Here is a 16,714-nt window from a genome sequence, read left to right as displayed (position 1 = left end):
GTGGAAGGAAAGATAAAGACATACAAACAAATGCACCTGTAGACTTTCACCATAAAAGTCATTAATGGGAAATCTTCACAAACAATTTGAAACACTAAAATGAGAAAGATTAAAATGTTGAACCCATTGATTCAAATCAACCGTTTAATCCATAAAATCTGAGTCCTGCAGTCACAGGTTTCCACATTATAGTGTTGCAGTAGAAACAGTTGGAAACCTAATTTAATGAATGCATTTCTTTAGCTGAACATGATAAATCGTCAGTTGTCAGATAACATTTTTACCCCAAAGAGCAGATTTCTACACACAATGCGTATTTTGGACATTTGCAGCCCGTACAGTAAAGGGTTGAAGAGCGGTTGGCACATCAGCCAGTACAAAGATAGAATAATGCGTATTGTGTTTGGGACGCTGCTCATATTAAACCTGCTCTGCACTATTTCAAAGAAAGCCCCACAGGAGAAGTTGAGCAGAGACAGTAGGTGAGGTGTGCAGGTGCTGAGAGCTTTCTGTCGCGTCTGTTTGGAGCCAGAAAAACACACTTTAAGGATCTTCATGTACGAGTAAGTTATCAGAATTATGAGACCAAACATTACTGTAAAGAGGTTAATAAGTCCTAAGACGTTATTGACTGTGGTGTCAGAACACGCCAGTTTGACAACGTAGTAGTTGTCACAGTACACTTTGTTGATAATATTCCCACACAGCTGTAAAGGGGCAGTCATACCATAAACCATCATAGTATTAATAAGAAAAGAGTAAATCCATATCGGAGTGATGAGTACTGCAACCTTATTAGACGTCATAAGAGTGTTATATTGCAGAGGACGACATATAGCAAGGTACCGGTCATAAGACATGACTGCTAAGTTTAAAAACTCCACAGCTCCGTAAGAATGCAAACATAAAATCTGCAGGAAACAAAAAGAAGCAGAAACAATATGAACGTCAGAAAGGACCTGAATCAGGAGGAACGGAAACAACCCTGTGCTTCCAAACAGTTCATTCACAAACAGGCTGCACAGGAACAGGTACATAGGTTCATGTAAGCTCCTGTTCATACAGATGACCACGATCAGCAGAACATTAGAACAAACAATCAACACATATAACGTCAGAATAATCAGGAAGTACAAGGATTTAAAATGCCCGCTGTGAAAGTAGGCACCGAGTGTGAAATATGAAACCTGTGTGGAGTTTTTCATCCTCCTGTGTTTGAATCTGAACACAGTTCAGAGGATGAACACGTCACAGGAACATTTCCTCGCAGGTCTGGGACAGTTGAAATGCATGATTGTGACACAAAGCATCAATTATGTTTGAGCAGATTGTGAATGGAAAGAAATGGCACAGGTACATCACACTTCCACCACCTTTTTCAAAGTCAGTGTAACACGCTGGGTGATGTGCTTCTGACCCGCTCACCTGCTGCAGTCACCGACTCCCTCCCAGCTGAGCTCAGACACCGATCGTCTTCCTTTAAATCTCTTCCAGAGAGAGCGAGAGGCGTCAACGGACGCAACAAATGACACCCTGATTTTTTTTTAGGATCATCCTGAAAAGCATTTCTAAGACAATATGATACATACAAAACTACAGAAACAACTAGTACCCCATGATTTTCATGCCCTCCTTGCCCCTCGCCTTGACCTTGGTTTAAAACTGACCTTTGTTGGATGGCCCGCACACCTGTATAAACTGTGCCTATAGTGAGTTACAATACCCTTTTGAAATAGTCACTTTGTTGTTTTACAGCCTGAAATAATACATAAAAAAATATATTGGGAGAAACGGTGGTGTGGTGTTTAGCACTGTTGCATCACAACGAGAGGGTTCCTGGTTTGAATCCCGTCTGTGTGGAGTTTGCATGTTGTCCCCGTGTCTGCGTGGGTTTTCTCCGGGTTCTCCGGTTTCCTCCCACAGTCCAAAGACGTGCAGGTGTTGGGTTCATTGATGACTCTAAATCACCCGTAGGTGTGAATGGTTGTCTGTCTCTGTTCGTCTCTATGTGTCCTGTGATAGACTGGCGTCCTGTCCAGGGTGGACCCCGCCTCACGCCCGATGTCAGCTGGGATCGGCTTTAGGCCCCCACGACCCCGAAAGGGACAAGAGGCTGAAGATGAATGAATGAAGAATAGCAAGGTTGGAAAAGTGATGAGTCCCCAGATTGAATCCTTCGTGGAGGCCCCTTCGTTTTTAATCACAGCATCAGTCTGTTTGGATCTGTCTCCACCAGCTTTGGGACCTAGATTGGAGAATATTTCCCCGTTCTTCCTGCAGAACTGTTCGGGTTCACTCAGGTTCTGAGGTGAGCAGTGATGGACTGCAGTCTTCAGGTCCATGCACAGATGTTCTGTGGGATTCAGGACACGGCTGTGACTGGGCCGCTCTGGGTCATTCACCTTCCTGTCCTTTAGCCACTGTGATGTTTTACAGTGTTGTGTTTTGGGTCGTTGTCATGCTGGAAGGTGAACCACCTCCACCTGCCAAGTGTCCAACAGAGGGCTGCAGGTTTTCCTCAAGAATTTGGATGAACAGTTGATCCAAGAGAAAACCGTCTTGTCAATTCTGGAAACACCATCACACGAATGACCGCAGTCAAGGTCCAGATGATGGAGTTAGCATGCTAATGATGCTAATCCTTAAAGCTATCCTCTAGAGAGAAGGGAGGGCCAGAGGCTAGCTGAACCACCTGCCCATTTTCAAGTGTCCAACAGAGGGCTGCAGGTTTTCTTCAAGAGTTTTGGTGACGTGCCTGGAACACCTCCCTAGGGAGGCGCCCAGGGTTCATCCTTACCAGATGATCCTCTCCAGCACTTGTTGCCGGATTGCTTACCTGGTATCGACCCGACTTGCCTCTGACCTTCGCCTCAACTTCAACCTCGACCTTGCCTAAACCCTGGTAAATCCACCAGCCTTCTGTCTTTGCCCACGAGTATTGCCTGCCTGTTTTCTGCTCCTCGTCTGCCTGTGGCTGGTTGGGGCCATTGCCTGTTTCTGCTCTCCCCTGGTTTTACCTGCTGAATGAAGACTGTTTTAAAAAGGTAGACCTGGATCATCTGTGCTGCAATTGGGTTCCCTCCACACCCGTTACAGCCGGAGGTGTGAGTTGAAGGTCTCTGGGACAGGGGCCTCCTCCAGACGGTCCCAGTTCACCCGCACTACTGGTTTGGGTTTACCCGGTCTGTCCAGAACCTTCCCCATCCTCTGACCCACTCATCCCCAGATGGTGATCAGCTGACAGCTCTGCCCCTCTCTTCACCCGAGTGTCCAAAACATCCGGCCTCAGATCAGATGAGACCATCACAAACTGGATCCTGGACCTTTGGCCCAGGGTGCTCTGGAACCAGGTCCACTTCTGAGCCTCCTTCTGTTCCAACATGGTGTTTGTTAAAGAGGATCCAGGACCAGCACACAAGTCTAACACCAGACGCTGGGGTTTAGATCAGGGAGGCCGTTCCTCCCAATCAGCCTCTCCAGGTGTCTCCATCGTTGCCCACGTGGGCGTTGAAGTCTCCCAGCAGGACTCTGGAGTCCCCTACTGGAGCCCCATGCAGGACTCCATTCAGGGTCTCCAAGAAGGCCCCAGACTCTGAACTGCTGTTCGCTGCATCTGCACCAACAACAGTCAGAGTCCCCCCCCCACCACCCGCAGGCGTAAGGAGGCCACCCTCTGGTCCACCGGGGTCAACTCCAACACCGCGGCGCTCAGCCGGGGGTTTGAGAGTCTCCCCACACCCGCCCGGCCCCTCACACCCTGGGCCCCTCCAGAGAAGACCAGGATCCAACCCCTATCCAGGAGCACGGGTCCAGCACGGGTCCAGATCCAGACTGTGTGTGTGTGGAGGTGAGCCCCCCCAGATCTAACTGGGAGCTCCACCTCCCTCACAAGCTCCGGCTCCTTCCCCCACAGAGAGGAGACGCTCCACGTCCCCAGAGCCTCTGCTGCCCGGGTCTGGACCCTCCAGGCCCCTCACCCTCACTGCCCCCCGTGCAGCAGCGCCCCGACCCCAGCAGTTCCTGCTGGTAGTGGTGGGCCCACAGGGTTGTCTTTGATCAACTGTTCATCAAAATTCTTGAGGAAAACCTGCAGCCCTCTGTTGGACACTTGGCAGGTGGAGGTGGTTCACCTTCCAGCATGACAACAACCCAAAACACACCACTATAAAAACAACACAGTGGCTAAAGGACAGGAAGGTGAATGTCCCAGAGCGGCCCAGTCACAGCCCTGAATCCCACAGAACATCTGTGCATGGACCTGAAGACTGCAGTCCATCACCGCTCACCTCAGAACCTGACTGAACCCGAACAGTTCTGCAGGAAGAACGGGGAAATATAAAAGAAGGGGCCTCCACAAAGGATTCAATCTGGGGACTCATCACTTTTCCAACCTTGCTATTCTTCATTCATTCGTCTTCAGGCTCTTGTCCCTTTCGGGGTCGCGGGGGCCTAGAGCCGATCCCAGCTGACATCGGGCGAGAGGCGGGGTCCACCCTGGACAGGACGCCAGTCTATCACAGGACACATAGAGACGAACAGAGACAGACAACCATTCACACCTACGGGTGATTTAGAGTCATCAATGAACCCAACACCTGCACGTCTTTGGACTGTGGGAGGAAACCGGAGAACCCGGAGAAAACCCACGCAGACACGGGGACAACATGCAAACTCCACACAGAAGGGCCCCAGCAGGGATTCAAACCAGGAACCCTCTCGTTGTGATGCAACAGTGCTAAACACCACACCACCGTTTCTCCCAATATATTTTTTTATGTATTATTTCAGGCTGTAAAACAACAAAGTGACTATTTCAAAAGGGTATTGTAACTCACTATAGGCACAGTTTATACAGGTGTGCGGGCCATCCAACAAAGGTCAGTTTTAAACCAAGGTCAAGGCGAGGGGCAAGGAGGGCATGAAAATCATGGGGTACTAGTTGTTTCTGTAGTTTTGTATGTATCATATTGTCTTAGAAATGCTTTTCAGGATGATCCTAAAAAAAAATCAGGGTGTCATTTGTTGCGTCCGTTGACGCCTCTCGCTCTCTCTGGAAGAGATTTAAAGGAAGACGATCGGTGTCTGAGCTCAGCTGGGAGGGAGTCGTGACTGCAGCAGGTGAGCGGGTCAGAAGCACATCACCCAGCGTGTTACACTGACTTTGAAAAAGGTGGTGGAAGTGTGATGTACCTGTGCCATTTCTTTCCATTCACAATCTGCTCAAACATAATTGATGCTTTGTGTCACAATCATGCATTTCAACTGTCCCAGACCTGCGAGGAAATGTTCCTGTGACGTGTTCATCCTCTGAACTGTGTTCAGATTCAAACACAGGAGGATGAAAAACTCCACACAGGTTTCATATTTCACACTCGGTGCCTACTTTCACAGCGGGCATTTTAAATCCTTGTACTTCCTGATTATTCTGACGTTATATGTGTTGATTGTTTGTTCTAATGTTCTGCTGATCGTGGTCATCTGTATGAACAGGAGCTTACATGAACCTATGTACCTGTTCCTGTGCAGCCTGTTTGTGAATGAACTGTTTGGAAGCACAGGGTTGTTTCCTTTCCTCCTGGTTCAGGTCCTCTCTGACGTTCATATTGCTTCTGCTTCTTTTTGTTTCCTGCAGATTTTCTGTTTGCATTCTTACGGAGGTGTGGAGTTTTTTAACTTAGCCGTCATGTCTTATGACCGATACCTTGCTATATGTCGTCCTCTGCAATATAACACTCTTATGACGTCTAATAAGGTTGCAGTGTTTATTGCCCTTATATGGACTTACTCTTTTCTTATTAATACTCTGATAGTTTTTGGTATGACTGCCCCTTTACAGCTGTGTGGGAATATTATCAACAAAGTGTACTGTGATAACTACTACATTGTCAAACTGGCGTGTTCTGACACCACAGTCAATAACGTCTTTGGACTTACTCACATGTTTACAGTAATCTTTGGTCTCATAATTCTGATAACTTACTCGTACATGAGGATCCTTAAAGTGTGTTTCTCTGGCTCCAAACAGACGAGACAGAAAGCTCTCAGCACCTGCACACCTCACCTACTGTCTCTGCTCAACTTCTCCTGTGGGGCTTTCTTTGAAATAGTGCAGAGCAGGTTTAATATGAACAGTGTCCCAAACACAATACGCATTATTCTATCTTTGTACTGGCTGATGTGCCAACCGCTCTTCAACCCTTTACTGTACGGGCTGAAAATGTCCAAAATACGCATTGTGTGTAGAAATCTGCTCTTTGGGGTAAAAATGTTATCTGACAACTGACGATTTATCATGTTCAGCTAAAGAAATGCATTCATTAAATTAGGTTTCCAACTGTTTCTAGTGCAACACTATAATGTGGAAACCTGTGACTGCAGGAGTCAGATTTTATGAATTAAACGGTTGATTTGAATCAATGGGTTCAACATTTTAATCTTTCTCATTTTAGTGTTTCAAATTGTTTACGAAGATTTCCTTTTAACCCTCCTGACCTTTAAATTGTACTAACGATGTTTCTCCTTGGGGTTAATTTGACTCCAGCAATTTAAACATCCAGAAAATGATCATAATCAAAGTTGTTGCTCAAGTTTCTGTCTCGATGTGTATTTGTTGACAGCCTAAATTAAACACAGCATACATTGAATTGAAGGATATTCGTGTGTGTTTTATTATTATACATTATATCATAAGTATATTATTAGTAAGTGCAATTTTGTGTTATTTATAATATTTGGAATTAAAGCACTTTCCATTATCAAGGACAGTAGCGTGTATTTCTGAATATTTTTACTGTAAAATAGATAAAATAATAATGATTATTTCGTCCAAATGATCAAACCTGACCCAAAGGAACACCGACGCGACTAATGTGTGTACACGACATGACAAAATATAATCATATCCATTTTAGGTTTTCCCAGTTTTCCCAGTTAAATTAGGAAAAGTCTTTAAATATAAAGCAAAAAACTAATTATGTTAACATGTAGTTAGAGATGTTAAACATTGAATGGGTTTAACGGACCCTAAGGAGAACAGGAGGGTAAATGACCTTTATGGTGAAAGTCTACAGGTGCATTTATTAGTGCGCCTTCATCTTTCCTTCCTTCCTCTTTACCTTTTGCATGAATTACATATGAACATGCAAACAATAACAAAGAAAGATGAAAAAATAACTTAAATGCTGATTCTTTCATATGTTATTTCTCTGTTATATTCATTTATACTTGTTCTTTAAGAGACGTGTTCTTTTTTATGTCTCTGCGATGACAGAAAACACCGTCAACAGCAGTAAAAACTTAATTTACTCCTGTTTTTGTGAATAAATGTAAAAACAGGGCTTTAAAGAAACAAACCTGGAGAACACAGATGAAAATGGCAGTTTGGTGTCTGTGAGATTTAAAACCTTAAAACATGTTTATTGTAAAATGTAATTCACAGATGTCGTCATGAAACTTCCCCGGCTGATAACTGACATTAAAACTATTGTTTACATATGAAATGTTGTGTTGAAATATGCAAATGTTAACTTTTGGTGAGAGAGAAAAGAGAAACCTACGGACAGAGTGAAGTCAAATTAATGTTTTCCTTATTGTGTGTTTTTAAAAAAGTGCTGGTTTGATTCTCAACCATCACCTTTTGCTGTGGAGGTCAGACGAAGGTTCTGGGGACTTGGAAACACATGAGCATGAAGGGCTGATTCAAATATCTGCAGGGCTGACGAGGGAAGTGGGAACAGGTGTGTGGATGTGTGACGGGGTCAGGAAGGAAGCTCTGAGGGCATCTAGTGGATGGATGGAAGATGGCAGTGACACGGCCTTGGGAAGAGGGAACGTTGCTGCTTTGAAACACAAGTATTCACCGTGAGAATCACATGAACACGTGACGCACGACAGAGACCTCATTTATCTGACTGAGCTTCTGCTGTTCATGTCCGTAGGTTTCTCCTAAATTCACCAAGAGTCAGCATCACATGAAACCTAATTTGCATATTTAACAAAACAAGACTTGTCTAAACTTGGTGGTCACAGCGTGTGACGTCATCAACGCTGTGACCGCGGCGCTACAGACGAAACACCCCGGAGCGTTCGTTGTCGTCGGCGCTGACTTCAACGTCTCTCTCTCTTCCACTCTCCCAACGTTTCACCAGTTTGTCAAATGCACAACAAGAGACGATAGAACCACAGATCTGCTGTGTGCAGCTCCACGGCCCTCCCTCCTCTGGGGGGTCAGACCACCACCTGGTCCTGCCCCCCATCACACACACGCCTGTGGTCGAGCAGCAGAACTGTGAGGACTGGAGTCACTGCAGGGGGACCAAACTTAATGGTCTCCTTTAGTGTCTAAACTTAACCGTCTCCTTTAGTGACTAAACTTAACCGTCTCCTTTAGAGACTAAACTTAACCGTCACCTTTAGAGACTAAACTTAACCGTCTCCTTTAGTGACTAAACTTAACCGTCTCCTTTAGTATCTAAACTTAACCGTCTCCTTTAGTGACTAAACTTAACCGTCTCCTTTAGTGACTAAACTTAACCGTCTCCTTTAGAGACTTAACTTAACCGTCTCCTTTAGTGACTAAACTTAACCCTCACCATTTGTTCCATGGACTTAATGGTCATCTTTTGTTCTTAAACTTAGTGGCCATTCGTCACCACTGTGTGCGGATGGATTAATACTGTAAATAATAACTATAAATAATAATAATTGTTATTATTAAAGATACTGTGACTTGTTGCTGCTCATGGGGGAAGTGTTGGGTCCATGTAAACTATGAATGAGACCTAGAGTGGTCTTTACCTGCTCTATGTGTAAAGTGTCAGGAGACGTTTGTTATGATGTGGAACTGTAAATAAAACTGAATTGAACTGAATCTTTTGTTTTTCTAAACTCAACCCGTCAAACAGGTTTAATGATGCTGGGAAATCTGTTTAACATGAGGAAATAGCCTCTATTAGGCTAACGTTAGCTAGCTACAAAGTTGTGAGGAAACAGACTGTATCAGGCTAACGTTAGCTAGCTACGCAGTTGTGAGGAAACAGCCTGTATGAGGCTAACGTAAGCCAGCTACGCAGTTGTGAGGAAACAGACTTTATTAAGCTAACGTTAGCTAGCTATAGAGTTGTGAGGGAACAGCCTGTATCAGGCTAACGTTAGCTAGCTACGAAGTTGTGGGGGAACAGACTGTATCAGGCTAACGTTAGCTAGCTACAGAGTTGTGAGGGAACAGACTTTATTAAGCTAACGTTAGCTAGCTATAGAGTTGTGAGGGAACAGACTGTATCAGGCTCACGTTAGCCAGCTACGCAGTTGTGAGGAAACAGACTGTATTAAGCTAACGTTAGCTAGCTACGCAGTTGTGAGGGAACAGACTGTATCAGGCTCACGTTAGCTAGCTACAGAGTTGTGAGGGAACAGACTGTATCAGGCTAACGTTAGCTAGCTTCGAAGTTGTGAGGAAACAGACTCTATTAGGCTAACGTTAGCTAACGTCAGCCCTCACAGACAGCAGTTAAAAAACAAAAACAGACAAGTAATTCAAGTCATTGTGTCCAAAGTCAAATCTTTTATCAGTGACTTGAGTCACTTCAAGTCCACATCTCTGGTGAATTCTTATTATTATCACTTTAGAAGATGTGATTTTAAATCATGGTAACTCGAAATCTGACTTCACGACACAAATCTATTTACAGATAATGAATCAATAATCCATAAAGTCAATATAATATCTATGTATCTGTTAGACTCTGTACCATTTGTTTGCATTTACAAACATAAGGTATAATGATAATCATGACCTTTGTGACGGCGAGGAGGTGACTGAGGTTGTGGGCGTTACTGACACGAAACAGGTTAAAAGAAGCAGATGCAGAGTTTGAGCTGAAGTAGGAAGGCGTCGGTGTGAGAGACAGCGGAGCCGCTGCTGAACGTAAGGATCCTCTCAGTGCTGCGTGCACTCGATCATGATTGTATCCAGGCTGAGTCCTGACAGTGTGATCCACGCTGCGGCTGCTCTTATTCCCACACAAATGCAAATGAGTGTTTAATGTTTTACAGAATAATAATGTAACGCTCAGTGGGCTTCGTCGGTCCCATGAACAGTGTTATAACGGCTTCAGGAGGGGAGAGGAGACCATGTTCAACTCCACACAGGTTTCATATTTCACCCTCGGTGCCTACCTTCACACCGGGCTGCTTAAATACTTATACTTCATTGTGATTGTGTGTTTATATATGTTGATTGTTGGTTCTAATGTTCTGCTGATCGTGGTCATCTGTATGAACAGGAGCTTACATGAACCTATGTACCTGTTCCTGTGCAGCCTGTTTGTGAACGAGCTGTTTGGAAGCACAGGGTTGTTTCCGTTCCTCCTGGTTCAGGTCCTTTCTGACGTTCACGATGTTTCTGCTTCCTTTTGTTTCCTGCAAAACTTCTTTTTGTACACGTACGGAGGTGTGGAGTTCTTAAACCTCGCCGTCATGTCTTATGACCGATACCTTGCCATCTGTTGTCCTCTGCAGTATAACACGCGGATGTCATTCAACAGAATCTCCATGCTTATTGCTGTAACGTGGTTTTGCCCTTTCCTGCTGTGTCTGGTGATGACGTCCTTATCCTCCTCTTTGCAGCTGTGTGGGAACATCATTAACAAAGTTTACTGTGACAACTACTCTATAGTCAAACTGGCGTGCTCTGACACGACAGTCAACAACATCTACGGACTCATCGTTACCGCATCCTCCGTCCTCTGTCCTCTAATTCTGATCTTTTTCACGTACATGAAAATCCTCAAAGTGTGTTTTTCAGGCCCCAAACGGACGAGACAGAAAGCTCTCAGCACCTGCACGCCTCACCTCGCCTCTCTGCTCAACTTCTCCTGTGGAGGTTTCTTTGAGATATTACAGAGCAGGTTTAATATGAGCAGTGTTCCCAACATATTGAGAATTTTCCTATCGTTGTACTGGCTGACGTGCCAGCCTGTGTTCAACCCTCTGCTGTACGGACTGAACATGTCGAAAATACGCATCATATGTAAACGTTTTGTCTTTGCTTGAACACAAACTGCTTCATTGTTCCCCTGAAAATGTGTTTATGGGTGTTTAAGGTCTGAAGTGTGACACTGAGATCCAACTGCTGTGGATTCACAGGCTGATTAAACATAGTCTCTTAATCTCTAACCCTCTGATTAGATCTTGTATCTTTCCATCACAATTTCAAATGAATGCAGATTTTCTTCTGTTTTCAAAATGCATTTCCACGTAAATGTGAGAGAACGTCATAAAACACATGTTTTTACTGAGAGCTGTTTTGATGAGCTGCAGATAAATCAACAACAGAAGCTTCAGAGAACACATTTGATAAAGATATCCTCTATAAAATGTGTATTAATCTTATATATTTTATTTGTTTACTCGATTTAAAAACACACTAAACTGCAGCACGAGGGGTAAAAACCCAGAGGGCTGATTTTAATCCTTCACCGTGAAACAATTCACAAAGTTTTCCAGATTTCAAAATGCAGAAAATAATAAAAGTGATGATGAATTTATGAATATGTTAAAATATGTTTTGCAGCAACGACGATAAGAAAGAACAATGATACATTTAAAACCTTAAGTGTGCATTACGTAAGGAAGTGTGTGTGTGTGTGTGTGTGTGTGTGTGTGTGTGTGTGTGTGTGTGTGTGTGTGTGTGTGTGTGTGTTTGTTTTGTCTTATCCTTTAAAACGTTTTCAGTTCAGTTTGAATCGTTCTGTGGGAACTTTTCCTGAAATGATGAAAGCTTTAATTTGGGCCTAAACTCAGTTTTGAGTCTCTCTGAGATCAGTGAATGATCAGTGAATCCTCCGTAACCATGGAAATATGCAGACAGCGGCAGCGATGTGTGTAAACAACAAGATCATTATTAATGAATTGAATAGTTTGAAGTGGAAACCCTTCAAACTTTGAAACCCTGACCCTCCACAGTAGAGGCAGATAAAGACAAACACAGTGTGTTAAAAAGAAAGGAGCCACTTTTTTAGTTTGTGTCTTGTGCGAGTCTTATTTTGACCAGAGGGGGTCAGTGCCTTTCTGTGTCCGCATCACCTGCATCAGGGGGGTCAAAGTGATCCAGTGCAGAGTCGCTGTGGCTGCAGGTTTTCATTCCAACCAAGCAAAAACACTCCTGACTCGACTTATTCAACCACCTGAATCACCTTCACACGGTTGGATTTGTTGGTTCAGGTGTGTTTTTGTTTGGTTGGAATGAAAACCTGCAGCCACAGCGACTCTGTACTGGATCACTTTGACCCCCCTGCTCTAGAGTCATATGTATATGAGCAGGTGACCGCACAACTATTGATGCAGTGAGTGAAAGGTGATCTTTTGTGAATAAATGTTGAATTTTCACGTATGTCAATTTGTTTAAATCTTATATTTAAAGCAAAGACACTCGATCTAAAACACTCAGACCACAGCAACGTCAGTCAAGCATTTATTGGCCTTTATCTTCCTTTGTCCAAACTTTCCTTTCCTAAACTCGGGTCATCCTCGGATTCTGCTCCTTCATTTTAGTAAAACACACCTGATCCAACAAATTCAACTGTGTGAAGGTGATTCAGGTGATTGCAGGAGTCGAGTCAGGTGTGTTCTTGTTTGGTTGGAATGAAAACCTGCAGCCACAGCGGAGCTTTACTGGATCAGTTTGAGACGCCTGGATAAAGATCTATAGATAGATAACTTTATTTATCCCTGAGGGGAAATGAGGTCGTCGTAGCAGCGTTACAAAACAATCAGAAATACTCAAAATAAGATAAAATACAAAATATGAACAACAATAAAATAGAATAAAATAAAATAAAAGTACAGTATCGCAGATAAAACACTATATTAAAATGTGCAGTGTGGATTTTAATGTGCAAGAGAGACAAAGGTGCATGTCAGTGATGGGTCACTTTGAGTAGTGTGAGTTTATTCCCTGAGCGTCGCTCAGCGTTGTTGTGCAGCGTCGTAGAGTCTGACGGCAGCAGGTAGGAACTGTTTCCTGTGGCGTTCTTTAAGCAGCAGGTAGGAACTGTTTCCTGTGGCGTTCTTTAAGCAGCGGGGTTGGATGATGAGTCTGCTGCTGAAGCTGCTCTGAAGCTTGTCCAGGGTTTCATGGAGGGGATGAGAGACATCGTCCCTGATCACCAGCAGTTTTGCATCCTGTGCTCCACAACCTCCTCCAGGGTGACGAGCTTAGAGCCGACAACAGACCGACAGATAAAGGCTTTAGCTTAGCACCAGGCAAAGAAAGTTACTGACCTAACAATAATAACATGGCACTTGTCCAGGGTCACAGACCTTACGGCCTACAGGCTCCGACCACCACCTCAAACATACAGCATTCAGACGAGGCAAGGTGGATGAAGTGTCCTACCCAAGGACACAACGATCGTGACGCAGGGCAGGGCAGGGCCGCCGACCTGCATCGTTAAACGGGAACATCAGCACAAAGGGCCCAACGTTGCACAACTGCGCGTTCTCTTTGCTTTTTTCCTCTGAACTTGAGAAAAGTTCTTCTTCTTCATGTTTTTAAATAGTTCCCACATGAAATAAGACACAAAACACATTTAATCTGACTGCAAAACCTTATTTATCAAACTCATTTATGTATTTTTAAGGTTTTTGATTCGTACGATTCATAAGTCAGAGTTTGGTCGTTACCTGCTCTGTAACGTGTCCTGAGATCACTGCTGTTAGGATTCGACACTGCAAATAAAACTGAATTGAATTTAAAATGACTTCAGAACATTATTATTGTAACTTTAGATTAAGATAAAAGACACTTTCTGAAAAGGTTAAAGATGAAACATTAAGGTTTGTTTGGTTCAAGTTCAAAGATTATTTTATTAATTCAAGATTCAACATGTTTGTTGTCACATGTTCAGTTGAGACGGACGTCACACGGCACAGTGAGATTCTTACTTTGCACAAAGAAAGTAGAAAATGAAATAAAAATATAGATTTAACTGAACAAACTAAACTCATTAACACATCACATCACAGCCTTCATATGAATATTCCAGTCATTTAATGTTTGTCCTCTAAAATCAAGTTCTGTGAATCAAAAGAGTCGATTCAGGAAACTTTAAACTTTATATTCTGTTAAAGTCTGACATTAAAATCTCTCCTTCAGCCTCAAACACTGAGAAGAACAAACGATTGATTCCTAACATAACAAATATTCATTTAAATATTCATTCATTCATCTTCAGCCTCTTGTCCCTGTCGGGGTCGTGGGGGGGCTGGAGCCGATCCCAGCTGACATCGGGCGTGAGGCGGGGTCCACCCTGGACAGGACGCCAGTCTATCACAGGACACATAGAGACGAACAGAGACAGACAACCATTCACACCTACGGGTGATTTAGAGTCATCAATGAACCCAACACCTGCACGTCTTTGGACTGTGGGAGGAAACCGGAGAACCCGGAGAAAACCCACGCAGACACGGGGACAACATGCAAACTCCACACAGAAGGGTCCCAGCAGGGATTCAAACCAGGAACCCTCTCGCTGTGAGGCGACAGTGCTAACCACCACACCACCGTGCTGCCCTGATTTAAATATGAGATTTAAATATTCATGTAAAGGCTGTGATGTGTAATTAATAAATCATAAATACGTCAGAGTGTCTGGACTCGCTTATGTAAATTATCTTGAGATAAATGTTGTTATGATTTGGCACTTTGAATAAAATTCAACTGATCAACACACCCAGGACCAAACTTCAGTCCTTCACAATAAAAGGCCATGCTTTAAGAGCTCCAAAATAAATCGTAAAATCTTCTTAATTTCCCTTTTTAATGCAAACCAGCACCTGAGCCGCTCTAACGTTCTGACTGCTTTCTCTCATCAAAGTCCCTTTAGGGCGCACTCCCACTGTGCCTCCGTGCCGTGCCCCAGCACGTGTCACGGCTAAAGTCTGGTTCCTTTGACCAGTGTGAGTGCAACCGTACCACGTCTAGGAGCGGCACGCTTGCCGTCCACGGCCCGTTTGGGAGAGGTGGGCTTTAGTAAAGCACGTTTGCACGTGTACGAGCACGAGCGTGCGCACGTGTACGAGCACGAGGCCTACGGCGGCTCTGAGGTCATTTCCTGTGCGCCTGTTGGGACGTAGAAAAAAGAAGGAGGGACCATGCGCGGACATTTCAAACAATGGCGGTGAAAGGTTCACGTTGGTGTGATGCGGAGGTGGAGTGTTTACTGCAGATTTGGTCGATGAAAAGATTCAAAAACAGTCGACAAGACGCACAAAAACTCTGAGGTCTACGGAAAGATCTGGAAACAAAGCCACGCATCGCCATGACGTCATCAATGCGTGTGACGTGTTACGGCGTGATGACGTATAGGCAGCAAGAAGCATTCCCTTTGCTGATGATGTCACTGTGCGTCTGTGGGCGTCTCCCCTCTTTAAGAAACGAGGAGCAGACGTTTGAGCTCAGTCAGGACGACTCTCTGTGTGACTGCAGCAGCTGAGTGTCAGGACTCACAGTGTCGGAGAGTTTGAGGAATGTCTCAGTGTTTCCTCCTGAGCCGACGCTTTAACAGCTCAACCAAACGTCCCCGAGTGTAACGGTCGTTCCCTGAGTCAGGAGGACGATGGTGAATGTGACGCAGGTCTCATTTTTCACACTTGGCGCCTACTTTGACACTGGGGTGTTTAAATACTTAAACTTTATTGTGATTATGTCCTTATATGCTTTTATAGTTGGTGCTAATGTTGTGCTGATCGTGGTCATCTGTATGAACAGGAGCTTACATGAACCTATGTACCTGTTCCTGTGCAGCCTGTTTGTGAATGAGCTGTTTGGAAGCACAGGGTTGTTTCCTTTCCTCCTGGTTCAGATCCTTTCTGACATTCACACTGTTTCTACCTCCTTTTGTTTCCTGCAGGTTTACTGTGTGTACACTTATGTGTGTGTGGAGTTTTTCACCCTCGCCGTCATGTCTTATGACCGATACCTCGCCATCTGTCGTCCTCTACATTATAACACACGTATGACAAGTCAGAACGTGGCCACGCTCATCGCTGTAACGTGGCTAATCCCTTGTCTCTGCATCGTTGTTCTGATATCACTGAGTGCTCCTTTGCAGCTGTGTGGGAACATCATTAACAAAGTGTACTGTGGAAACTACTCCATCGTGAAACTGGCGTGCTCCGACACGACTGTCAATAACATCTACGGCCTCATTTACAGCGTGATCTCAATCATCGTTCCTCTGCTTTTGATCCTTTACACGTACGTTAAGATCCTTAAAGTGTGTTTCTCTGGCTCCAAACAGACGAGGCAGAAAGCTGTGAGCACCTGCACGCCTCACCTCGCCTCTCTGCTCAACTTCTCCTTCGGGGTTTGTTTCCAGGTGTTGCAGAGCAGGTTTGACACGAGCGGCGTTCCCAACATGCTGAACATTCTCCTCTCGTTGTACTTCCTAACGTGCCAGCCGCTGTTCACCCCGTTACTCTACGGCCTGAAGATGTCCAGAGTACGCAGCGTGTGTAAACACCTGCTGTGTGGCGCTGAGTAGGTCGTCCGAGAGATCCGTCAGTTTTAAAAGAAAGAAAATATACTTTTAAAGGCTTCGGCTTCAGAAGAAAGTCATATCAACTCTTTAATGTTCGTCACATCACAACTATTAACAGTCAAACGTCCTGAGAGGGTGATCTTTGATCCTGTCTGCATGATGTGATGTGA

General features: G+C 44.4%; 3 protein-coding genes across 3 annotated transcripts; 2 read left to right on the top strand and 1 right to left on the bottom strand.

Moving 5' to 3' along the window:
• Positions 1–260: 260 nt before the first annotated feature.
• On the bottom strand, positions 261–1,208 carry LOC310947324 (olfactory receptor 4B13-like; the record flags this gene model as incomplete). Its single annotated transcript, XM_083914114.1, has 1 exon — positions 261–1,208. The coding sequence occupies exon 1, from the start codon at positions 1,203–1,205 to the stop codon at positions 261–263; it is 945 nt and encodes a 314-aa protein (XP_083770240.1). The 5' UTR covers positions 1,206–1,208.
• Positions 1,209–5,335: 4,127 nt separating this feature from the next.
• Positions 5,336–6,283, top strand: LOC310947323 (olfactory receptor 4B13-like; the record flags this gene model as incomplete). Its single annotated transcript, XM_083914113.1, has 1 exon — positions 5,336–6,283. The coding sequence occupies exon 1, from the start codon at positions 5,339–5,341 to the stop codon at positions 6,281–6,283; it is 945 nt and encodes a 314-aa protein (XP_083770239.1). The 5' UTR covers positions 5,336–5,338.
• Positions 6,284–10,131: 3,848 nt separating this feature from the next.
• On the top strand, positions 10,132–16,547 carry LOC310947322 (olfactory receptor 11A1-like; the record flags this gene model as incomplete). Its single annotated transcript, XM_083914112.1, has 2 exons — positions 10,132–10,243; positions 15,730–16,547. 2 exons carry the CDS (start codon positions 10,132–10,134, stop codon positions 16,545–16,547), a joined length of 930 nt encoding a protein of 309 aa, XP_083770238.1.
• Positions 16,548–16,714: the final 167 nt, after the last annotated feature.

This window comes from Echiichthys vipera (genome assembly GCF_963691815.1).
Source record: "Echiichthys vipera genome assembly, chromosome: 5".
NCBI classification, from domain to species: domain Eukaryota; kingdom Metazoa; phylum Chordata; class Actinopteri; order Perciformes; family Trachinidae; genus Echiichthys; species Echiichthys vipera.
Note: the sequence above shows the minus strand (reverse complement) of the source record. Positions and strands in the feature narration are given on the sequence as shown.